Raw genomic sequence first — 21,753 nt, forward strand, 5'->3', positions numbered from 1 at the left:
GTGAGTTAAACTATCAGCAAATAGACAATGTATGTATGTTCTTAAATAAATTCAGTCTAATGCTTGAAATATTCGTTTTGAAATCTCAAACCCTTAATCTGTGAACCTACGGTACAAGAGTTTCAGTAATAAAGTTTATTAATTAAGAATACACATGCATTACTATCTCATTATTTAAACAACCAGGTATTAATGCCTCCATAACAATTTTTCTCTTCTGATCTAAATTTGAAATATTAATTTCGTTTAGATATTTTAAAGTCAAAGCCATAAAGTGGAACCAATGTGTTTCTGGAAGAAATACTTTTTAAATCTTCAGGCCAACCTTATCTGCTCTTATTCCTTTTACGCATCTTCTGTTTATACAGGTATGCTTTATGTATATATGTATTTATTTACTTGATTATTTATTTTCTTGTGTTCTTATGAGTGGATGTGACTCCAGTGGGAGCACATAGGTGTAACAATACTAAAAGTTTCAATCAGGAATTCCAAATTAAAAATAGATTTCATACAGAAACAAAGCATTAGTATATAATGGGTAATATCAAGGAGTTTCGCTGAATGTAACAGATGTGGCAGTGGGTGTCATTACATCTGCATGGTGTCCAGATGGCCCGTGGGTGGGCTATGTGTGTAGAGATCTTGATCATCCATGGCACCCAAGTAGTGAACTGGCAGGAAATAATGTATGGGGAGAATGAACTTTGTAATCAGAATAGGCAGTCTGCCACAGCAAATATTATATAAGTGGGCAATAACAAGAGCAGCGAAGGTGCTTCAGGATGTGTTTTTACTCCTTCCTTACAGATTACACCAACAGACGGCGAATACAGACGAGAATTACAGACCTGATCGTTCACTTTCAGGTGCTTTTTAAAGTGGAGTGTTTCAAGTCTTTCCATATTGAAACGAAGGAATTGCAATCTACTTTTTAGACACAGACTGATGTGAAGAAAAACTGCTAGTACAAATACCAGTTTTTAATTTTCCAGAAATAGCGCACAGGGAGTTTTCACTTTCCTAAATTCTAGAAAACCAAAGTAAAAGTGACCTGGCGCTCAAGATCACATCACCGGTCAGCGCTAAAAAACAACTATTTCTGATGAGTGATGCTGAGAAGACTGAGTCCTCTTACGAATGAGCCATCACGTGAAATCAACTAGGCCTTTGTACTATCATGAATGGATTGTTACAACAGTTTAGAACAGGGCCCTAAAGAAAGACATCTCGGATCTTCCTAGAATTTACAATCAAGCAGACAGGTTTGCATGAAGCAAGAAAATTTACTTCACTCTGCCCCAGAGACCATTGCACTAATAAAACTAAAAGCACCGCATTGTTTTCACAGCGTTCAGAAGCAACGGCCCAAAATGCTTTAAGTAGACCTTTCACTGCATTCTTAGGTAGGGCATTATGATCCAGGTCACCCAGATTAGACTTCACAGTAATAAGTTCAAGGGCTGACTGGGTGTTGGGGCCCCATATCTGGTACCTCTTAGGCCATAGCTGAGGACCAATCCATCCCGATAGTCTTCAAGTCAGCCATGATCTCAACTGTCTGTTTACAGATTTTTTTGCGTAAATCCAAGAAACTACTTTTACCAATTAATAATGGACCTGAACGTACCACCAATTGTATTCTGGCCTCCACAGAATCAACCTTTGAGGTTTTGATACAAAAGTCCTCCCAATCATCCACCAGCGTCTTTCAATTTATATGACTGGATGCCTCAGAGTGTATCCATTCAAAATAAATTTACAATGCTGCAAAATGACCTTAAGAATGTAAATGTGTAAATGTAAATGTGTATGTGCTTATATAGCGCCGAATCACCCCTGGGGGTATCTCCGCGCTGTACTCATACCGCTGTAGGAACCCTTCCTGGCTATCCGTGTGAAGTGTCCACTCCTGGGCACCCCCATGGTGAAGCCAGGCATCCCAGCGCTGTTGGGGCCGTTGTGGAGACTAAGCAAGCTATTGCCCAGAGTTGCAGCGTGGGACCCATGATTAGAATAGGCACTGATGCGAGAATATCAGGTCCGAGGAATTTATAGCCCGAGAACAGTTTAAAACAAAGAAATACATGACAATAAATAGACTTGGATTAAATATAGAATTTGCTAAACTGCAATACAGGGACAGATGTTTCATAGACGCGATATTACTTACACGAGTTTGTTACATTTCAGAACAGCAGTATGTTAATGTAACGGTCAATCTTGCTAATGCAGTGGCAGGCCGAGGTGAGAGGCGGCAAGGGGGTTCCTTGGTTACAAGAGAAGCCATTACATGCTAGTTGGTCAAGAAAAGCAAAATGCAAAGGAAATTATCTATTTACTCTAGAAGGGGATGGGAGTCTATCTGGGGCTGGGTGAGTTCTCAAACAGCACCTTAAATGTGTGCAATGCAGGCAAGTTTAAAATGTGCGTGATTTATACCAATTTTACACATCAGAAAGCAAGGATGAGTATTGTATAAAGCACGCTATAGGAGAGTCGTAGATGTTATTTGAGACAAAGATTACAGGTTAAGACTTGCAAGGGTTGACCACCAATGGCAAATCAAGCATGCCCTGGACACTTAGGCAAGCAGACAAAAAGGGTCCCCATCACTCAAGTTGGAAAGTAAAGTATAGCCTTAATTGGGGTGTAGTGGACTCCTCGCTCACATTGGCCACAGCACTGCTTAACTATGCCCCTAGAATCAACTCAGTTCTCAAATTTAATTCGGGAAGCTCAGAAGCCTGGTTAAATACCAATAATGCGGTATGAGCCTGTATCCATATTTACAGGGTCCCTGAAAAATGTCTCTCCCTGTTTATAAACTATCAGCAGAGGTTGCAACGAAACAAGCTGAGCTGGCTAGTTCGCATATGTTGTCAAGGGCAGAACCTAAATATTAGCATACAGCACTGTGGATATGGAATTTTAACCATGGAAGCACATAGCTCTCCCCAAAAAATTAAAGTGTACATTATTAAGGAAGTACAATCGCTGATTTAAACAAGGGAACACAGGGCATCTAGAATATGCAGAACACTAGCTGCACAATTTGTTACAGCAGAATGCATTCTGTAGAAAGGTGAAGGCCCTTCTCAGCAGCCTGGTAGTGATAGGAATTTCTGATTTCACTCAACAAAAGAGACAACTCATTTTAAACTTTAACACAAAGGATTAAAGGTCATAGACCCATCCGAATATTTTACTTTTCCAGCATAATTTCTATTACTTTAGTAAGTATTACTTTGGTTAGCATTAGTAGCTGACTTAACTCTACACAGCCGCCATCTTTAACAAGCTTTGCTATTCCAGGACGCACTTCAAGATGTAGAGAGTAACTCCACATCAAGTAAAGTAATATGTGCCTCTCTTTCAATTGAAACGTGTATGAGAATATCAAGGAAAGAGAGAGCGCAGCTGTTAAATGTTAACTTTCAGCTGTTAAAATTGTGAAAAAAAGTGACAGAAAGAAGGTATATCGGAAAACTAAACTGACTGGATGATTTCGAAACGCTATATTGTGGGCCACTCCAGCCTGGAAAACGTATGGGTTGTAACCTCGCCTTTAATGTATGGGAGACACGGATACCAGGTTGTTTCAATAAAGACATGGACCATGCTTTTTAGCCTATAAATGACTTACCACTCACCACTGATATATGCATATAAATGCCTGAAAATCTAAAACTAAAGTCCATAAAACAACTGAATTGGGAAAAATTGAAATAGCAGATTACAAAATAGTTAACTGGCGAATCCCTGAGTTTCAGAATACATATCCAACTTTTGTTTTTCTGTTAACGGCATAATGGAGTATTGGAGAAAATATCAATCCAGTGGGGGGATATTTGTATACCTTCCTCAACTTCATATTTCAAATTCTTTATTGCTCACTCATTTTTTAGGTCACTTCAAAATATGGATTTGTACACACCAGGACAACAGAAGGACTGGTTAAACTCTGACAAAGGAATGTATGTGTTGAAATACACTCTCGGGCACTTATAGGAGTTTTTCCAGAGTGTGACTTGAAACGCTAAGTAAAGGGAGCATTTTACCCAACACACTCCACTGAAAAAAACTGGTAACAACCGAAATAGTTTTTGAAATTCATTGTTCTGGTATATTTCCTAGTGATAAACAGAGGGGCTCTCAAAAATATTGCTTGCCAGAGTCTGAGGGCATCTCTCACAGAGGCTGTAAAAACGGGAATGGAATAGTTGCTGGAGCTGGTTTGAAACCGGACACGTAAACCTACATTTCACTAAGAAAGGTTCTGCACGTATTTGTGAGGCTGAAATAAATACACAGACAATCCCTTTGGATGATGGGTGTTGGGCAAGCTTTCTGTGAGGCCTCTTTCTGTAAATGATATGGGGATGTTCCACAGATATAGTACCAGAGTTGGGTTAGGGGAATACCAGAAGCACATGGTGAGGCTGAATGAGGGGTATGGAGGAAGAGGTCATGGAGCATGGGTGGTGGAAGGAGGAGGAGGAGGTGGTTATAGGTGCGGTAGGTTGGGTCTTCTACTCACCTTGCATCCGCCTCGCTGTAATATTCCCTGGCGACAATATCTTCAAACAGCTCCCCACCAGTCACCCTGAAACAGAAAAAGTACATGAGAAGCCGAAAATAATATCTGAGCAGCAGCAGGCAATAATTAACCAAATGGCTAAATAACATGAAGCAATTGTGGATCAAATCTCTTGATATTTGTAACCAACGCCATTTGTATCATAGCAGCTGATTTAGATTGCAGAGTACGGTGTTTACTCTGTCAGAGGGTGGTTACTCAAGGGTTTTTGAAAAAACCGACTGTTTTAGAAAATGAGGCTTGCCTCCTTTAACAGACAGAATGTATTTATCCTGTCATACCCCTATCCCACTTTACTGGCTCTTCCATTTCTTGATATAAATGGGGAACATTCCCAGTAGATGACCTGCTTTTTCATGTGTCACTTCCGCAGAAGATATGCTATGCTTATCTTCCTTCTGGAGGTGGTACAGCCTGGTACTGTCTGTGTGCTGGTACTGTCCATGTGTTGCTTTGCCCTTTCAACTTTCTCTTCTGCATTCCAGTGAGGATAGTGCGCTCTAATCTGTTGGTGTTTCCTTTGCCCAACCTCCTCTCTTTCAGTGGGCCATTCACGGATAGTGGTTGCTTGAACTTCGCGTCCTCTTACACTACCTGGCCATTCCAGACCCATGCTTCTTTCCCAATTACTTTTTGCTTTTCACTGTACTCAGGGGTCTAGCTCAGTCAATAAGATTCTGGGGGACGGGGTGGAAGGGGAGTCTCAAACTTCCGAACTAAAAAAGAAGTGGGTTAGTGGGCTGCAGGGTGAAGGGCTAAGATGACCAAGTTTCAGGATGGACTGTCTTCTTGAGGAACAGGGTCAGTACTGATTTGCATTAGGTAGACCTTTCTAGAGTGGCACAGTGGGGGGAAATGATGGCTTGGAATGCTAGCCAGATCAATTGCCACTGGTTAGACTATTTTTAATATGCATCCCTTCAACTTTTGGGTCATTGATTGCAAGTAGTATGCCTGGAAAATTGAGACTGGTGCATCTTTCTAAGCCTACTACTTCCAATACTTGTGAATTCCAAAAAGTAGTACATTTGCTCCCATTTAATGAGTATTTCTAGGGGTGAAATTGTCTGCTTTTTTGGTAAATCGGTCACTATATTTAAGAACCTGATCCAAAAACTGAGCAAGTTAAAACCTCTTAAGGAAATAAGAATGGCGAGCAAAAAAGTGACACAGATATGGCAGAATCAACTCAGGGCCCCCTGACCCAAGTACTAAACCAAGAATGAATTTGAAGGGTGTCACACCAGAAACATCCCTGTTAAAGGTACACCTCTGCCCATCTTACCTGCACCCAGTAGTTCTCCCTGGGAACTCATGACTATGGTCACATCAACACAACGGCCTGGAGTCCCTGCCCTGGGATCACTTATTTTAAATGTATTTTCACTGCACACATTCTTATTGCTCTCAGCTACAAGAAGTCTTGATGGTCGAGATGTCAAATCGGTGTAGGTTTCTAGACATATGTGTTTGCATATACAGATATCCTGAGTGTAGTAGTGTATTGTTAAAATTGTTCAGTGAGGGAAAGGGCTATTGACTTGTGAGAGAGAAAGCTTCATGTGGGTCATGATGCCCCTCCTTTAACAATATTAATATTTCCTCGATCTATATTTCCCCATCTACATTTTTATTCTATTTCCATTATCCACATTTCTCCTGTCTAAATTTTTCTTTACTTTTTAGAAATAAAATGTTGATTTGAGAGCTTTTTTTAGGTTGAGCCTAGGCAGCGCATGCACTGCTCTGTGAGCCATGCTGTATTGGAGTATGTACTTTAAGCCCCTCCCACTCTCCACCCATATTTGTCATTGGCTTCTGTCATTGTCCTTCGTAAATGCTGGCTTCTGATTCGTTAATAGGCCTGTTAGTCTCTCCTTAGTACCGCCTTGTCTTCATTTGTAACCTCCCATGAGGACGGGCCCTTTTACTTCGGTTGTTACATGGTACGTCTTCATTAGTCTGCAAGCACCATTTTCTTTAATAAGTTTCTCTTACTGCAGGAGGGTCTCTTGTGCGCAATTGTGACTACCGGCTTGTTTATTTAACTCTTAGCTAACAGGGAGTTCTTCAGGGGCCATGAGAGACAGAAGGGAGCAACTAGCAATGCCTTCAAGCATTTGGAATGCAATAGGTCTCGGATTTGCGAGAGTTTACGCTATTGGCACTGTAAATGACAATGCCTTTTATTTATGTTTTAAAAACCAAAACATAAATAAAAGGCATTGTCATTTACAATGCCAATAGCTCAAATTCGAGTAAATGCGAGACCTATTGCATTGCAGATGCTTGTCCTTTTTTCCGGACTTTTTCTGCACTTTATACTTTAATTTGATGGTGGCTGGTTATTGACTTTTTCCATTCCCTAGCACTGCAGGAGTTAAAACTCTTTTGAGACTGCTAGCACCAGTAAGTCAAAAGAGTACTTTAAAGAGTCTTTGTGTCCTCTTTACAATCCTCTCTATTTGTGTATAGTGGGAACTTAGATAAAGTCTTAGACCTCTAGTCACTCTTCCACTTCTGCCCTGCCACGCAGTTTTATACACAATTTGTGAAATAAGGTGTAACTGATTGGTGGGGGAAGTCCTTCAGTTGGGTCCAAGGTAGAGAGCCTTCTACTATTTCTGGGACCTACCTGCTGATCCTTGATGATTTGATTTACTTGCATAATAACTATTAATCCCCTGACTTTGAATCTCAATGGATCTTATGAGCATACCTGACTTGTAGTGGCCAGATGTGCCAAGTCCTCAGGAGCCTCACTGACATTTGACACTAAGTTGACAGCTACAGACAGAACTGAATATTTTTTCACATGCCATAGAATTATCTACGACACATTCTACTGGAATGAAATAACAAACGGATTCAGTCTGCAGCTCATTTTGGTGCACTTTTACACCTCTTCATATGACCACTTTTCATCACTGTGCACTATGATGTCAGCACAACCTACAGTGATAATATTTTTGTAAACCTGCACCCTGTATATACACTTTATTACAAGCATTAATTGTGCAAACCTACAACGTCTTTTGCTTGGCCCTTGGGTTGTTGCTGTGTAATCTAGCTAAAAAACAAATGTGCATGGGTTGCCTAATGTGAAATTTGGTTTTTGGCTATACAATGAAGGTGCATATGGAAGAGTTACTGCATACTGTATAAACAACTATGCTTTTTAAATGTATTACTACGAACCACTGATAGATCATTCTCTAATATAACTAGGTTCCTATAAAGATAGCAGGTGAGCCAATGTTAAGGTATCGCCTGTCAACACATACACTGTAGTTGCAAGGGGTACTGTGTATTGCACGGGGCTAGAAGCCAGCTAATTGCTTACCATTTGTTGACTTCGATGTCACTCCTGTTTGCTGCGTCCTAATTGGCCAGCACTTGCCTATGTCACTTCCTGTTCAACAGTTTAGAGCGGTGACCAAGTACGGATGGATTTATTCCATACTCTTCTTTGTGGACATCAGGTACGGTTTTATTTATTCTTCCCCCATTGATTCTTCCCCTACCGCTACCCTTGCTTCTTCCACTCTCATACCCTACCTGTTGTGTTGCTTCTTCCCCACCCAACTCTATCTGTGTACAGGGGAGTAGATTTAGTAATGTATGGGGTGTTACACCGCCTTACAAAAAATATTCTGTAGTAAATTGTTGAGTACAGGTACTTTCAGTCGGGTATGGTGAGGTTTACGTCAGATTTCACCCTGCATTTTTTTTTACATGCACACACAGGCAAAAACACATACACTCTTGTCTCTTCTTTAAAGCTTGGTTAGTTTGAAAAAAAGATGTGTTAAGTACCACTAACAATCCGCACTCCTCTGCCTTTCCACTGCCTCGTAAGCTCTAGTGTCCTGCTTCTCATAATGTATTTTACCAGGATATGTCATGGTGACTGTTAGGAAATCTGAAGCTTACACTCCCCCCAATCTTACTGAACCAGTCACGCCCCTGTCTGGGCTTCAATATTTGCACCCGCACCATCCAATTATCCGTGTTGCCTCCCCCTCCATTAAAAAAAGTGCTATGACGAAGTTGGCGTTGGCTGCATCATACCGTTTTTTCCTAACTTTCTTTTAGCCATGCTCCACAGCCATGCTGCTGTACAGCATGGGTAAAAGCCATTGGCACAGCCAAAAGCTCTCGCACAGGCAAGACCAATTGGCTATGCCAATGCTGGTTATTCTTGCCTTCTCATTCACTTCTCACTGGCCTGGCCTACTGTTCTTCCCTTTTGCCTTCAAACCACAGTGGGAAGTTTCTGACACACTTGTTAGATTCTGGGAAATGTTTGTACGAAGTGCTCTTTTGGCCAGCCTCCATCTACCATGTCCTGGCAAGTTTCCACGTCAGGGCCTGAAGGGGACGTGCAGCATTTTACGAACAGCACAGGCGAGTGCGCCAATAAAAGCCCCTAGCCTGGCACAGGTAGTGCTGCCTCCAGCCTTGTCCCAGGGGGCTGTTTTTAGAATCAAGTCCAGCGTCCTGTTTCCGTTTTACACTCCCTAATTAGGCTTTGGATAGAAAAGAATGCAGCGTCTCTCTGCTGAAGGAAGGACTGCCGGCAAGCGTTATACGGGCGGGCATAAAACAAGTCTGAAATGTGCTTTTTCGTGAACCTCTTCCACTGAAACTACAATCTAAACGCAGAAGCTGCATCTACAGACTGGAGCTGCATTTCGCAGATATCTGCCATTGAAAACGTGTAACCTAACAGCAAGTATCCAGGCAATTCAGACCTCATTGTCTTGTAGATGTATTTCATGGTCTCTTAGGATACGAGGTCTCCTGTGAAATACTTTTAGATTGGGCGAGACCATATATATATTTATTTACACCTAAACTGAGTGCTATACCTTCCTCATGCTTAAGTACTATATTGTATACCAGAATATAGTATCGAAAACTTCAGTCTGACAAAAACTGTGTCTTAACTATCGTTTATTAAGATGCCATCCCATTGCGTATAGAATTTTCTATGTTACCTCTAATAGGGTTATTTTTTGTCCACAATGTTTAGGACAAGATGCCCGTAGGGTTGCAGAGCGCTTTATAAATACCATAAATATAAACAATAGTCTGATAATGAATGGTATTCTGGTACCACAACATAAGAACCAAATAAGAGAATCGTCAATTGATGCAGTTTAGTGGATTGCAGTAAGTGCTCTAATATTTATTACCTTTCATCCTTATGAAACTGAATCAAAGCTGGTTTACCTAATTAGTATCTGGAAAGATTTCTTCTAAGGTGTCAGATTGATTTAGCTTTTGATGCAAAGTCGGCTTTATTGAACACAGTGTACCGATTTAGCTCTTGAAAGCCTAGTGAACACAAATCATTTTTTTTCCTTTTGTGTAAACCTATCATCTGGCTAAAAGGCAGAATGTGTGACTGGGAAACCTCAGCTCGAATCCGAGCTTCTCCACTTGATCACAACGTGTGGTCCCAGTCAAATGACATTGCTTACCGTATCTAATTTTCCTTGAATGACAAATTTGGGCTCATCGACATGCAATTAGGTTGAGTGTGTGAATGTTACAAAAACAAAGTCCTCACTTGTATAGTCTTAAAAGAACATAAGGCTACTCCATGTATCGCATTAAAAAAGCCATTTATATAAATACTGTATGTCACATACAGAACTGGTGAGATTTGTGGAATCTTTCCAAACTAATGTATGAAAATATTATTGGTCTTGAAAAATGGCACGCAGTCCAATGATGTAATCGAGCATACCAAGACGAAACACCAGTATATGATCAAGAAATAAATTATTAAGTGAATTACAAGACATCTCTTGTTACTCTGCTAGTATTTGGGTCTGGGGGCAAGTGGGTCCTCTGACTCGGCTCTAACAAGGGTTGCCCTTTTGTTGTGAACAATTATGGTAAACACTACATACATTTCTAAAAATATCCTTGTGGTTGTGACATGTATTCTATACAAATGTACATATATTAGGAACTTCGCCTCTGCACACTTCCCAAAAGGAGGAATACAATTTTGAATTATGGAAGTTGGAAACTATTTTTTTTGGGCCACAATCTGATTCAGGCTAATTTCATAACTGCAGGAAATAAATCTGAAAAAGGGGTGTGCAGTTCATGCTTCAACTGCAATCACAGCTAGGCGTTTCAGAGGATTTAGGTACAAAAAACGCTGGGCACAACTACTTTGCGCACTAAATTAATGAGTAGAAACTCTTACACACATAGCATACAGGAAAATGTCTACGCAGTAGTTATATCTGTATAGCAAAATTCTCTGAAAACAGTGTGCCAGTTCTAAAGTTTCAGAGGAACTGGATGCATGTTCTATCTCAGAGGATCATTTAGACCCCGGGTGGCTGCACATGAACCCGTCGCATCTATAGATGCCAAGGCCTCTACTCTCCTGGTAGACGACCAACCGCCATAATTAAGGATCCTCACTAACTTTGTTGGTACACTGAATGTACTTTGTCACCCTGAATGTCGAGCTGGCAGCCATGCGTATTTTCGTCCGGCTCGCCATTTCTTTTTCAGAAACAAGCTTCCAAACGAGGAGTTGTTTCTGAAAATTATGAAAATCAGTCGGTCTGATGTGCTGGATGGTTTTGGCCAGTCAGTTTACACAGCCTGGGTTCACCATATCTTACATGGCGATGGTCGCCCTGCCCGGGATGGGCTGACCATCACAATGACCTGGTGCTCCAGTGTCGGATTAGCAATGAAGTCAAGGGCTTCTGATGGAAGGACCAGCAGAGGCTCTGCCGCCATAAACTCTCTGCAAATGAGGTGGAGAACTGCATGGTAGGTGGACAGGACATCTGCCAATCTTTGGTGGATGCCCTGCATCTACCTATCGCTAAATGGCCCAGTTTCTTACAGGCACTCTTGTAAAGTCCCCACCCAATCAAATCCTAACCTGAGATCATACCATGATGCAATCCTAGTCTGGATGTCTGGCTTCGACTTGAAGCCAGTCTATACCAGTATATTGTGCACCCATCCAACCTCTGATTCCAGCATGGTTGTCACTCATGACCTTCCCATTGCACCATTCCCCAAGCCAAATTCCTAGGCTTCCGCACGGAGTCCAGTTTAATTTTCAAAAAGCATCTCAATCAGAAAGTTCAGTGAGCTTGGTGTCAATTGTCATGCACAGGATCAATCAATCAGGATTTATAAGGCGCGGCTAATCACCTGACCAAACCCTTCAGGTCTGCCGACGATTTCCACCATTAAGGTCCTAGTCCTTTCCCACACACACTGCAGCAGGCATACTGTTCACTGGAATTCAATTCCTGACGTAGCCTTCCCTCCACTGAAATGTTGGCTTAATCAGGAACTCTAAAAGAACCACACTGCTGGCCTCTGTCAACAAATTTAACGCATACTGTGTGACCTACAGCATGCATACAATCCTGGCTATCTCACTGCCATAACACACCTCTCTGGAGGCCTCAATACAAACCCAGCTGTTCGCTTCAAGGACTTGAGACCTAGAAGGTACAGAAGCCAGCTTTCTTTACCTACCCCTCAAGACTAAAGAACTAGTGACCTCTACTGCTCCATTCTCTTCTTCTTTAGAAAGGTTTAGGAAAGACTTAAAGAACAACGCTTTGCTGTATTGCTCCCACCCACACACGGATTTCAACTTTCTCACCCCACTCTCCAGAACTATGTAAACAGGACAGTACTCTTGGTCACCTGTCACCCTGTAACCGCTTACACAACTCTTGCTCAGCATTCTATATAGTGCACCACAGGCAGGTCCGTTCTATAAGAATATCACTAATAAAATAAACAAATAAATCAGTCTGGTTAGAATTATGTATTGACATTTTACTCCAAAAGTGCAGAATAGTTTTTTTGTTTTTTTAAAACTCTTTATTGAAAAATTGGCATGTTAGATAGCAAAGACACACCCTTGTATCATATAATCTGTGGCACACAGTGCAATACAACCTCAAAAGCCTCTTCACACCCTTTTATCATAAGTGTTTCTGGAATGTCACATTAACCAACATTATCCCCCTGATCCCCCCCGACCCCCTGGTGGCTCACATATCCCCCGAAAAGTGTTCCAAGGCCCCCAAATTTGTGACCACTTCTTTGGGCATCCCCTGGACACAAATATGCATCTGTCACCATACACCAATCCATGTCTCTGGCCCAGTCCGCAATATTCGGCGAGGACGGAGCCCTCCACAAACGCGCGATATTCCGCTTGGCTACCATGAAGCCCAAAGAGACCCATATCCTCTCCTTAGCTGTAAGGTCAGTGGGGTCCCATATGTTTAACAAAATCAATTTGATGTTACATTGTATCCGCTGCTCCAATACTTCCTCCATCATTGATACCACCCCCTCCCAGTATTTCTGAATTGTCTCGCATTCCCAAAGTGTATGAATGAAGGTGCCCTCTTGCCCGCATTTCCGTGCACAACCACTATCTTGGGCATATCCCATATGGACCAACGAGGGTCCAGACAGGTATCCTGTGAAGGATTTTTAGCTGAACCAGTTGGAGTCTGGAGGAGATGGCAACTTCGCGAGGAGAAGCCACTGCGACTCGCCATTCCTCATCCTCCAAGCCGGCAGCGTCATGGTCCCATTTATCTCTTAGTCGTATTAGTGGATCGGTCATATTATTGATAAGTTTCTTGTATATGAGGCATATGGCCTTTTCTGGCAAATCACCATCTAAAATCCTGTCCTCCAGAGGGGAGGAATCTGGGAGGGTCGTACCTCTAGGGAGAGCCGAGAGTAGTGCATGCCTGATTTGGAGATACCGGAACAGTTCAGAGCTGGCCATTTCAAACTCTTGCCTTAGTTGGGAGAATGGTATGACATTCCTGGATCTCCAGAGGTCCCCAACTCTGTAAAGGACGATGGTGTCCCATTTGTCAAACCCCAAGGAGCGAGACAGCCTACCCAGCTGGTCACAATGCCAGAGCGGCGTGACTTGAGTAAGCTTGCCATCCCTACCCAGGCTCCTAGTGGTGTCTTTCCATATTTGCACAGCGTGCTTGGTCGGGCCGGACAAGACGTTTTTCTGAGACTTTGTATACAGTGCGCCCTCAAACCCACCCCCAGTGAGGAGCCAGCAATCGATCCGAAATGCCGGGTCGTCGTGCCTTCTATAGGTGCATTGGTTAATGGCAGCGAGCTGCGAGGCACAGTAGTATCTTTTCATGTCTGGGAGTCCGATGCCCCTGTCGAACCATCCCAGTGTGAGCTTGTGTGTGGCAATGAGGGGTGGTTTACCCTCCCATAGCAAATCCCGCACTGTGCCCTCCAATTCTTTAAAGTATGAACCCGTCCAAAAGTGCAGAATGTTACAGGTGTCTGTCACTAAGCTTATTCTGCGCCGAATCCTACAAATCTGACCGGACTGACATTTCTCATACTAGGGTCATTTCCTACTGACCGAACAAGCCTTTAGTGAGCTATCCCGAATATTAATCTCTCGCCTTTTGGTGGCAAGACAAATGACAGAGTCCAAAAAAATGCACCCGAGGAGCCTTGATCAACTTTCAGAAGAATATAGCGACATCTTTTGAACTATAAATTCATGTAAACATTGCAAGGATTCAAAGGCAAGCAGGAGTAATATGCCCAGATCTAAAACAACAAAATTGCATTACAACTACCTGAAATCCCGCTACTGGTGCACATAAAATTACAACAACAAATAAAAAAACTGTGCACCACACTATGCCCGAGGGGGTATAGGAAAGGTGCCACAGTTATCTGCTGAAATTAGTTTTTCACAACAAACCTGGGACAATCCCCAGGTTCAACTACTATCTACAATCTGAGTCAATGCAAAAGGGAAGAAAATGTCAGAGAGCGCAAGGCCCAGTGTTCTGAGAGCTTTTTACCGACAACTGTGGGCACCACCAAACTGCCGAATACTCCCGGAAAACCTACAAACCACATATTTTAGGTTAATCACTTGGCCGCTACCTTGCCATGGTATACCTCCACATCTAGGGCAACTTGTCCCGTCACCCCAGTGGACATATCAGGCCATGAACAGAATCAGCATGTGAGATCAGGCACTCTACTTCCACTGCACCGGTGCTTCATTTGAGCCGGTGATTTCCAGTGCTCAGCACAGACACTTAATTGTGAGCACTAATGCTTGTGACAGTCTGCCACAAGGTGGCCAATTTAGAGATGACCACAACAACAGTTAATTATTAATGCAATATACATAACAAATTACTATTACCTGCTGTGCAAGCCATTCTCATAGCTTTGGGGGCCAAAATAGTCCGAAATGTCACACTTGTAGGAGTGTGATGCTTGTTAGCTGTGTTGTTACGATCCTTGGCAGCGCTGTTAGGGAGAATGTGTGGTGCAAGCTGCAGTGGTCTCCTGACCAGAGCCTTGGGACTTAATTATTTCACCTATTAAGCAATGCACTGCCCCGTCCACCAAGGGAGTGTTTCTGATACTGGTTGACCACTATATGAGTATTGCCCATGCTCCGAATGAAATGAAATGGTTTGTACTAGAGGTGGTCAAATGCTCTAGACATAGACATGTTGTAGACCGCCTGCACACAATAAAAGAGAACAAGTGGATCTGGTCATCCAAAACTGTGGAGAAAGGGGTCAATATATATTTTGAATGGCAGACACTAGCCACCTTGTAACTTTCCTAGAGTGTGGCGTTGTTATGGAGTATTCATAAGAAATGGTGAATATAATGTATCTAAGATTAATTTTAATGAATCCCTGTATTTCTTTTTGTTTTCCTTATGCATCTATGTTGATGTCTGCCAGTGAGGGTAATTTCTCCTAATCTGAAATTGAGAAATTTAGATTTCTTGTTGTGTATATTGTACTCGAACTTGGGCTGTTTGATTCTGTCACCTATGCTGGATGTTTTATGGCCTGTTGAATAATTCACTTAGGGTTGATCAAAATGCTCGAATCGTTTCTAAATGATTTATATTAAGGGCTACATTATGGAAGTTCCCATTCCAAAATGGCTGCCACTTTTTGTTTTGTTCCTTTTTTCCTGTGATGGTCTCAGTCTGATTTTATAACATATTGTATATAACTAGAAGCTTTGAATATACATTAAGCTTTTAGTCAAGCGGGAGTCTGGTTAGGTTGACAGGCATCACCGATTAGTTGCTATACTAGTTTGGTAACACTAAAATGGCAGATTCTTTTGAGCCGCCGGTGTACAAGACTTTCTTACTGTGCACACTGCCAAATCAATTAAGTTCACGCTTGCAGATGCACTGCGAGTGTGGATCAAACAGTGTAGTTGGACGCCGTATTTGGATCTAAGTGAATTGAGTAAGTACATATTTTGTGGAACCGACCTGTAGGTCATCTCTGCCGGCTATTTAAGATCCGTTTATGACTGTTCTAATTTTAATATGCAACATGTGGTCACTTTGTGTTTATTTTTTAGAAAAGATTACTCAAATTTCTTTTGAGTCGGGTAAGGACACAGTAAATACAATTCTTCTGGTTCTTTCGGTATTTTCTGTTGTAGTCCATTGTTAGTGGCATTACTGGAATTGATTTTAGGCTCTTTTCCTCTGTCGTTTTTTGTATTGGATACATAGAATCTTTGGTTTTACATTGAAACTTATTGTGAAGAAAGTAAGGTATATTGTTTTGAATGATTTATGTGTAAGGTTTTAAGTCCTAGGTTTTACTTGGTGTTATACATGAATGGACACTTATGGTGTTTCTTTTTGGTTCTTGTAATACAGTGGTAGTATCACTGGTGGATGGTTTGGTAAGTAGGCCACTGGCTTTTTTGTGAGCAGCCAATACAAGTTGTCACAGCATGTATTGATTAGTATGTGTTGTCAGTATCTACAGGAATCATCATCTTTTGTGCAACGCTGGGTCCTCAGGATGGTCTGGAGGACCCATTTGGCCATAAATAAATGAAACATCGACAACACACCCTTATTTCCTTTAATTATCATGATTGAAAACATTTTGTCCTAGTTTATGTAAATATTCTAAGTTTGGATTGTATGGGCTGTTATATATACTGTCCATATTATTTTTGGCAAAAAGGGTGTCACACTTCCATCAATCCCTTGACAAAATTGAGAAAATCGAAGGGATTGTTTTGCTAGTGGCAGTGTTGCTATTTGTATATTTTGTATATCCTGTTTAAAATTGTGGAAATATAATATAAATGAAGTAAAAACATTTGTACTTGAATGCATCCGTGAATGTAGTTCTACTTTTACGATGAACTGTTTGGCCGTGAATGCGTCAAGCTTACTTCTGATATAAATAAACCTTCAAGGGATATTTTGTATAAAACTTTGCAGTTACAGCCCTAGAATATGTTTTCAGCTGTATTGTATTGGTCTATTCCATGTGCTACAATTTAGACGGTGCTTTTATTTGCGTAAACCAGTAAGGACTCTTAGGTTATAAATGCAGGTCTCTACTTTAATGTAAAAGGAGAAAGGGAACGTCTCATCAGGTATACACTAAAATCAGGCGTTTTACAGTATCGTGCTGAGCAGGACATACAAGCAGGGCCACTGGAATTATGCGCAGGAGAGGGACAAATTATGCAGCAGGGTTGAGTAAATCATGGGGCAAGTAAATGCAAATTATGCTGTATAATGCAGCACATTTTGTTATAGTTTTATTTAATTATTTCATAATTTTTCAACTTGGTAACGCTGTCTAGGCATTGATTGCACCTCATCAGTACAAGTTTAATACCTAAATAGAGCAATAAGCATGGGAAAGATGACTAGTCCAGCTTTGCAAAAGACCTTGCACTGCGCAGCAACAAGTGTTGCTGCATTTTAGTCACATTTGAACCGTTTGAGCTACAAACAATTTTTCTAAAAAAATCTGCAGGTTATGTGACAGATGGTGGATTATGCGGCAAATCGATAACTATGCAAAAATAGCCTCAACTGCACAATCGCCTAATTCCAGTGGACCTGCATTTAGGCTCTCACTACGAGTCTGATGGAGCAGTATTCCGTAGGAGATACCGCCCCTGCTAACGGGGAACGGCCTATGTTCCTGTAGCCTACACCAAATGGTCGAGGGCTTCCTGGAGCCGATTTTTACCCAGTGCTCTGCTCGGTAAAAACCACCGGGGGCAACACAGCCCCGGAGCCAGAGGCAGCACAACTTACTTGGCCGCCATTTTAAACCCTCCAAAAGTAGGTAATGTTCGCTCCATGAGCCACACAACTGCCCTGGATGTTGATTCCTTTACTGACCCACGACCCCTTGCACAGTGACCAGCTTTCGTCCTGTGCTCATATTTACTACCTATGTGAAAAGAACTGGTAGTTCCAGGTCAAGCAAGTTATGCACCATTCCAGGGACTTAAACAAGTAATGGCTAGATTGGCCTCGGTATCTCTCCACCTTAATCCGGCCAATTTATAAGGAGGGCCACATATCACAGAAGGCAAGGCATAACACACATCTCCCTCCTTCACAAAACCACCACCGAAAAGAAATCACAACATTGGCCGAATTCCAGCCCCAGGTGGCCAGCTTCAACAAGACGGATGCGGTGTGGTGTTAGGGATTCGAGATTCAAACTATATGAGCCCTGTAGGGTTATATTTGGTTGTTCTTGTGTTTTGTAACCGAATGTCTCTTTTCAAATCTTGAGTCTGTACAGCTGCAGTGTATCAGGAGCAGGAAGGTGGGAGCAATAAATACAGATTACTTACATTGCACCCGAGTTCAAGTATTCATGGTTTATCACTTTCATTTTGAATCAAAGCCGTGCAGCCTCTTATGAATGACGGCGATTTGTAATAAGCAAAATAACCTGTTCACTTTCAATCCCCATACATTGCACCTGAAGGGCATCTTTTCAGTCCTGATTTTGCCAGCCCAACAAAGGCCACCCATCCAATTTAGAGGTCCACGGTAAACAAAGGGAGATTTTTTTTCAAAAGTGCTCCTGTAGGCAAGGCAGCCACACTTTCAACAACAAGCACTGGCAGAGCCAATAGGTCTCGTCTATTCAAGAGTTCGTAGTTTTGTCAATGTGTTGTATCCATGTTGTACAACAATGCAGCTGCTGTGCAGCATGTCTGAAAGTAAAGGAAAAAAGCGCTATGACACGGTCATTCGTGCATGCTTCATAGTGCTTTTTTTTCTTTACTTTTAGCTGTACTGCTGTACAACATGAAGCCATTAGGGCAAAACTATTTGGCTTCACCAATGCTTGTTTCAGGTTTTCCTTTCAGAACTCCAACAACATGATATTATATTGCCCGCCTTATGGCACCATTTGAGTGAACAATGGGACTGCTGAATAAAAGCAGTGCCAGATTCGGAAAAGTAGTCAATAAAATACACAAGTCATACCAGGTGGTGGGGAGGTGGAGGTGTGGGGGGCAGACAGACATACAGTGACGTGAGGTGTCCCGGCACGCTTGGAGAGAGAGGGAATAGCAAGGTGAGTTTATTCAATCTGTGGGGACCATGAAGGTACCTCCCATGGGCATCTGACTAGTACAACATATGGCATTTTTGTATGTTCAATGTTGTTGGTTGCATAGGACAGAGGCTTGGATATTGACAACCCATACGTTTTTAGGTCGAGCCTAGCGCAGCGTGCAAGAGCTGCTCTATGGGAGGCTTCTTGTAAGCACTCCCAACTCCCTAGAGCTTTTCCCGTGTGTTTTTTCTACGCCCACACATTTGATAGGCCATTGCGTAAGGCTTTCACAAAAGAAAGCACGCAAATGGCCAAAGGCGTGGGTATGTCCCGCCTTTTCTTTAAATGTTCCCTCCCATAGCCTATGTGTCTCGGGAGCGAGCGCAGTCATCAGCGGCGCGCAGTGTGCCAGTTGCATGGCAGGCTGCATTCCAGTATCAGGTTACTTGTACTAATTTCCCCATGTTACTCAACACGCACTCGCTCCTAGCCTCTTTTCAGCGTACGTGGATGAACATCCAGTGGTTAGAAACCACATTAGTTGCTATGCCCACGCCGTGCTAAACTTCGGGCCTCACACTTCACTTAGAATTGGGTCACCTCACCCACTCCTCCTATTGTAGTCTCTCAACTATCATGTTTAGCACCTCATGTGTGGCTAGTACTTTTAAATCCCAGAGCCTTTACGTTATGCCACACACAGGTTACCCCCTTATAACCACAACTACACTGCATTAAGGTATGTATCTAGCAGCTAGAAATCTCAAGTCTCAATTCTCCCGGTAACCCCTGTTTGTCCTCACTTTGGAAACACTAGCTTCTAACTTAAACACCCACTGCTACTAAGAATCACAACCCCTACCATTCCCACTCATTTCAGTCCTTAGTTCCTCTTGTCTTTTGTCATTTGACAATCGTTCCCGTTACTCCAGGTAACTTGCCCAGAATCGTGGGGTTTTTTCCGTTCTGATTACGCCTCCTTTATGGAATGCACTGGCGGCAGCTGCTTCTAATAACTATCCTGCATGTAGGAACGTGTTCCGTGGTGTGAAACCGTAGGAGTTCCAATCCACCACTCAGTGACAGTGTTCAGTCCATATTGACCGCAGCACTAGTTAATCACATCTTCCAACGCTGTGCCCTTGCCGTGCTCACTGCAGGGACACGCTTTCAGAACCTGGCCTCTTAAACCACAGTGACTTGGCGGACATTTTTGTACTGTAACTTCTTTTCGTTCTACTGTCTGCCATTGCACCAGCAGAATGTAATTTAGCAGTGTTTATTCAGAGGTGTGTCTGTGTGCTTGTTTCATTGCGCAGATTATCGCATTTCAACATCTTGTCATTAGCTGTTTACTACACGCTTAATGTTCGAGCAAGGCCCAGGAAACTAGCCATTGCAGATTGACTTCTTTAATGATTCACGATATGAGTGCTTAACATACTGAGGTCTTTGGGCTTTTCTGTGATGTTCGAGTTTCCCAAGGGGTCCTTCTGCAGAGTTACCGTTTGACTGTAATCACGGATTATGAAACACTTTTGTTATGCGTTAATGCATAGAACGTGTCTCCGCACCTGTCGGCCTGCATGCAAGGCACCCTGGCATGCCCTTCTAACCCATTAAATGTGAATCTTCTAAAGAGGGAGTGCTGTTTATGTGCCAGACCACCCTCTAAAGAATGGACTTGGGAGTTTTCTGTGCTGTAGCCTAAAGTCTAGCTGGTAGCCACGAGTGTTTTAAAACCGCGAGAGCGGCTCGTGCATCTTACATTTTTATCGCGCCGTGTGGTCTTCTCCATATTCAGTGCACGTTACCTTCTGTGGAATATTTTAGTTCTCTTTAGAGTATAACGAAGGGGCCCTGCCACTGTTATACAGGCATCTATATGCTACCGCACGTTTTACTCTTTGTATAGCAAACATACGGAAGAACTCAAACTTACATTTGGCACTGATGTATTTTTCCCAAGCCTGTTTGATGTTAACATGTTTAGCCATGTGGGTGTATAGAATACTAATACAGAGAAAGTTGCATTGATCAGTCACTGCAGTTGCAACTTTTCGATGAAGCTCAACTGGTGCACTTCAGGAAAACATGGTGCGCAGTGTTGATGGAAGGGGGTACGTAACAGATGAAAATAGAAAAAAACAAGCATTGGCATAGTCAACAGGTCTCGCCTTTGGGACCTTATAAGTGTTTAGTTATCCAGCACAATATCCTTGGTGCAACAACACCAACTATTGCATGGCTAAACACTTATAAGGCCCCAAAGGCGAGACCTATTGCAGCATAATTTAGTAAACCATGCCACATAATGTGGTCCTTCCCTGTCACATAATTCCAGTGGCCCTAGGTATAACTAAAGGACAAAGGCATTTCTGAACAGGTTACAAATGCCAGCTTTTAGCCCACGTTATTTACTTTCACAACCATTTGTTTTTCAAATGCTCAGCATACCAAAGTGCAAAGGTGACCAGGCGACCCCGATTTGCTGTTCATGCCCGTTTTCTTCACCATCTGTCCTAGCAGATTTCAGAATATTTAACACGTCCGGTTTTCAGATGACTGAACACAGGAGGCAAGTTTACATGTGTTCCGATACTTAATTGGTTAGCTGCCCTCAACCGAAAACTATTTAATTAGCACAGATGATGCGGTGAGCATATAATGGCCCCTTAGTGCCTCATTGCATGTACATTCAATGTTGCTCTGTTAACTAAGCAT

At 42.3% G+C, this 21,753-nt stretch overlaps 1 protein-coding gene across 50 annotated transcripts in view; it reads right to left on the minus strand.

Moving 5' to 3' along the window:
- Positions 1–21,753, minus strand: part of CAMK2B (calcium/calmodulin dependent protein kinase II beta) — a 925,878-nt gene that overhangs the window by 467,680 nt on the left and 436,445 nt on the right. For all 50 annotated transcript variants that reach the window (XM_085635972.1, XM_085635963.1, XM_085635953.1 and 47 more), the window contains exon 5: positions 4,541–4,606. In XM_085635972.1, coding sequence (XP_085492098.1) covers positions 4,541–4,606 — 66 coding nt within the window. The remainder of the gene's footprint in view (positions 1–4,540; positions 4,607–21,753) is intronic.

Source organism: Triturus cristatus, chromosome 11 (assembly GCF_964204655.1).
Source record: "Triturus cristatus chromosome 11, aTriCri1.1, whole genome shotgun sequence".
NCBI lineage: Eukaryota > Metazoa > Chordata > Amphibia > Caudata > Salamandridae > Triturus > Triturus cristatus.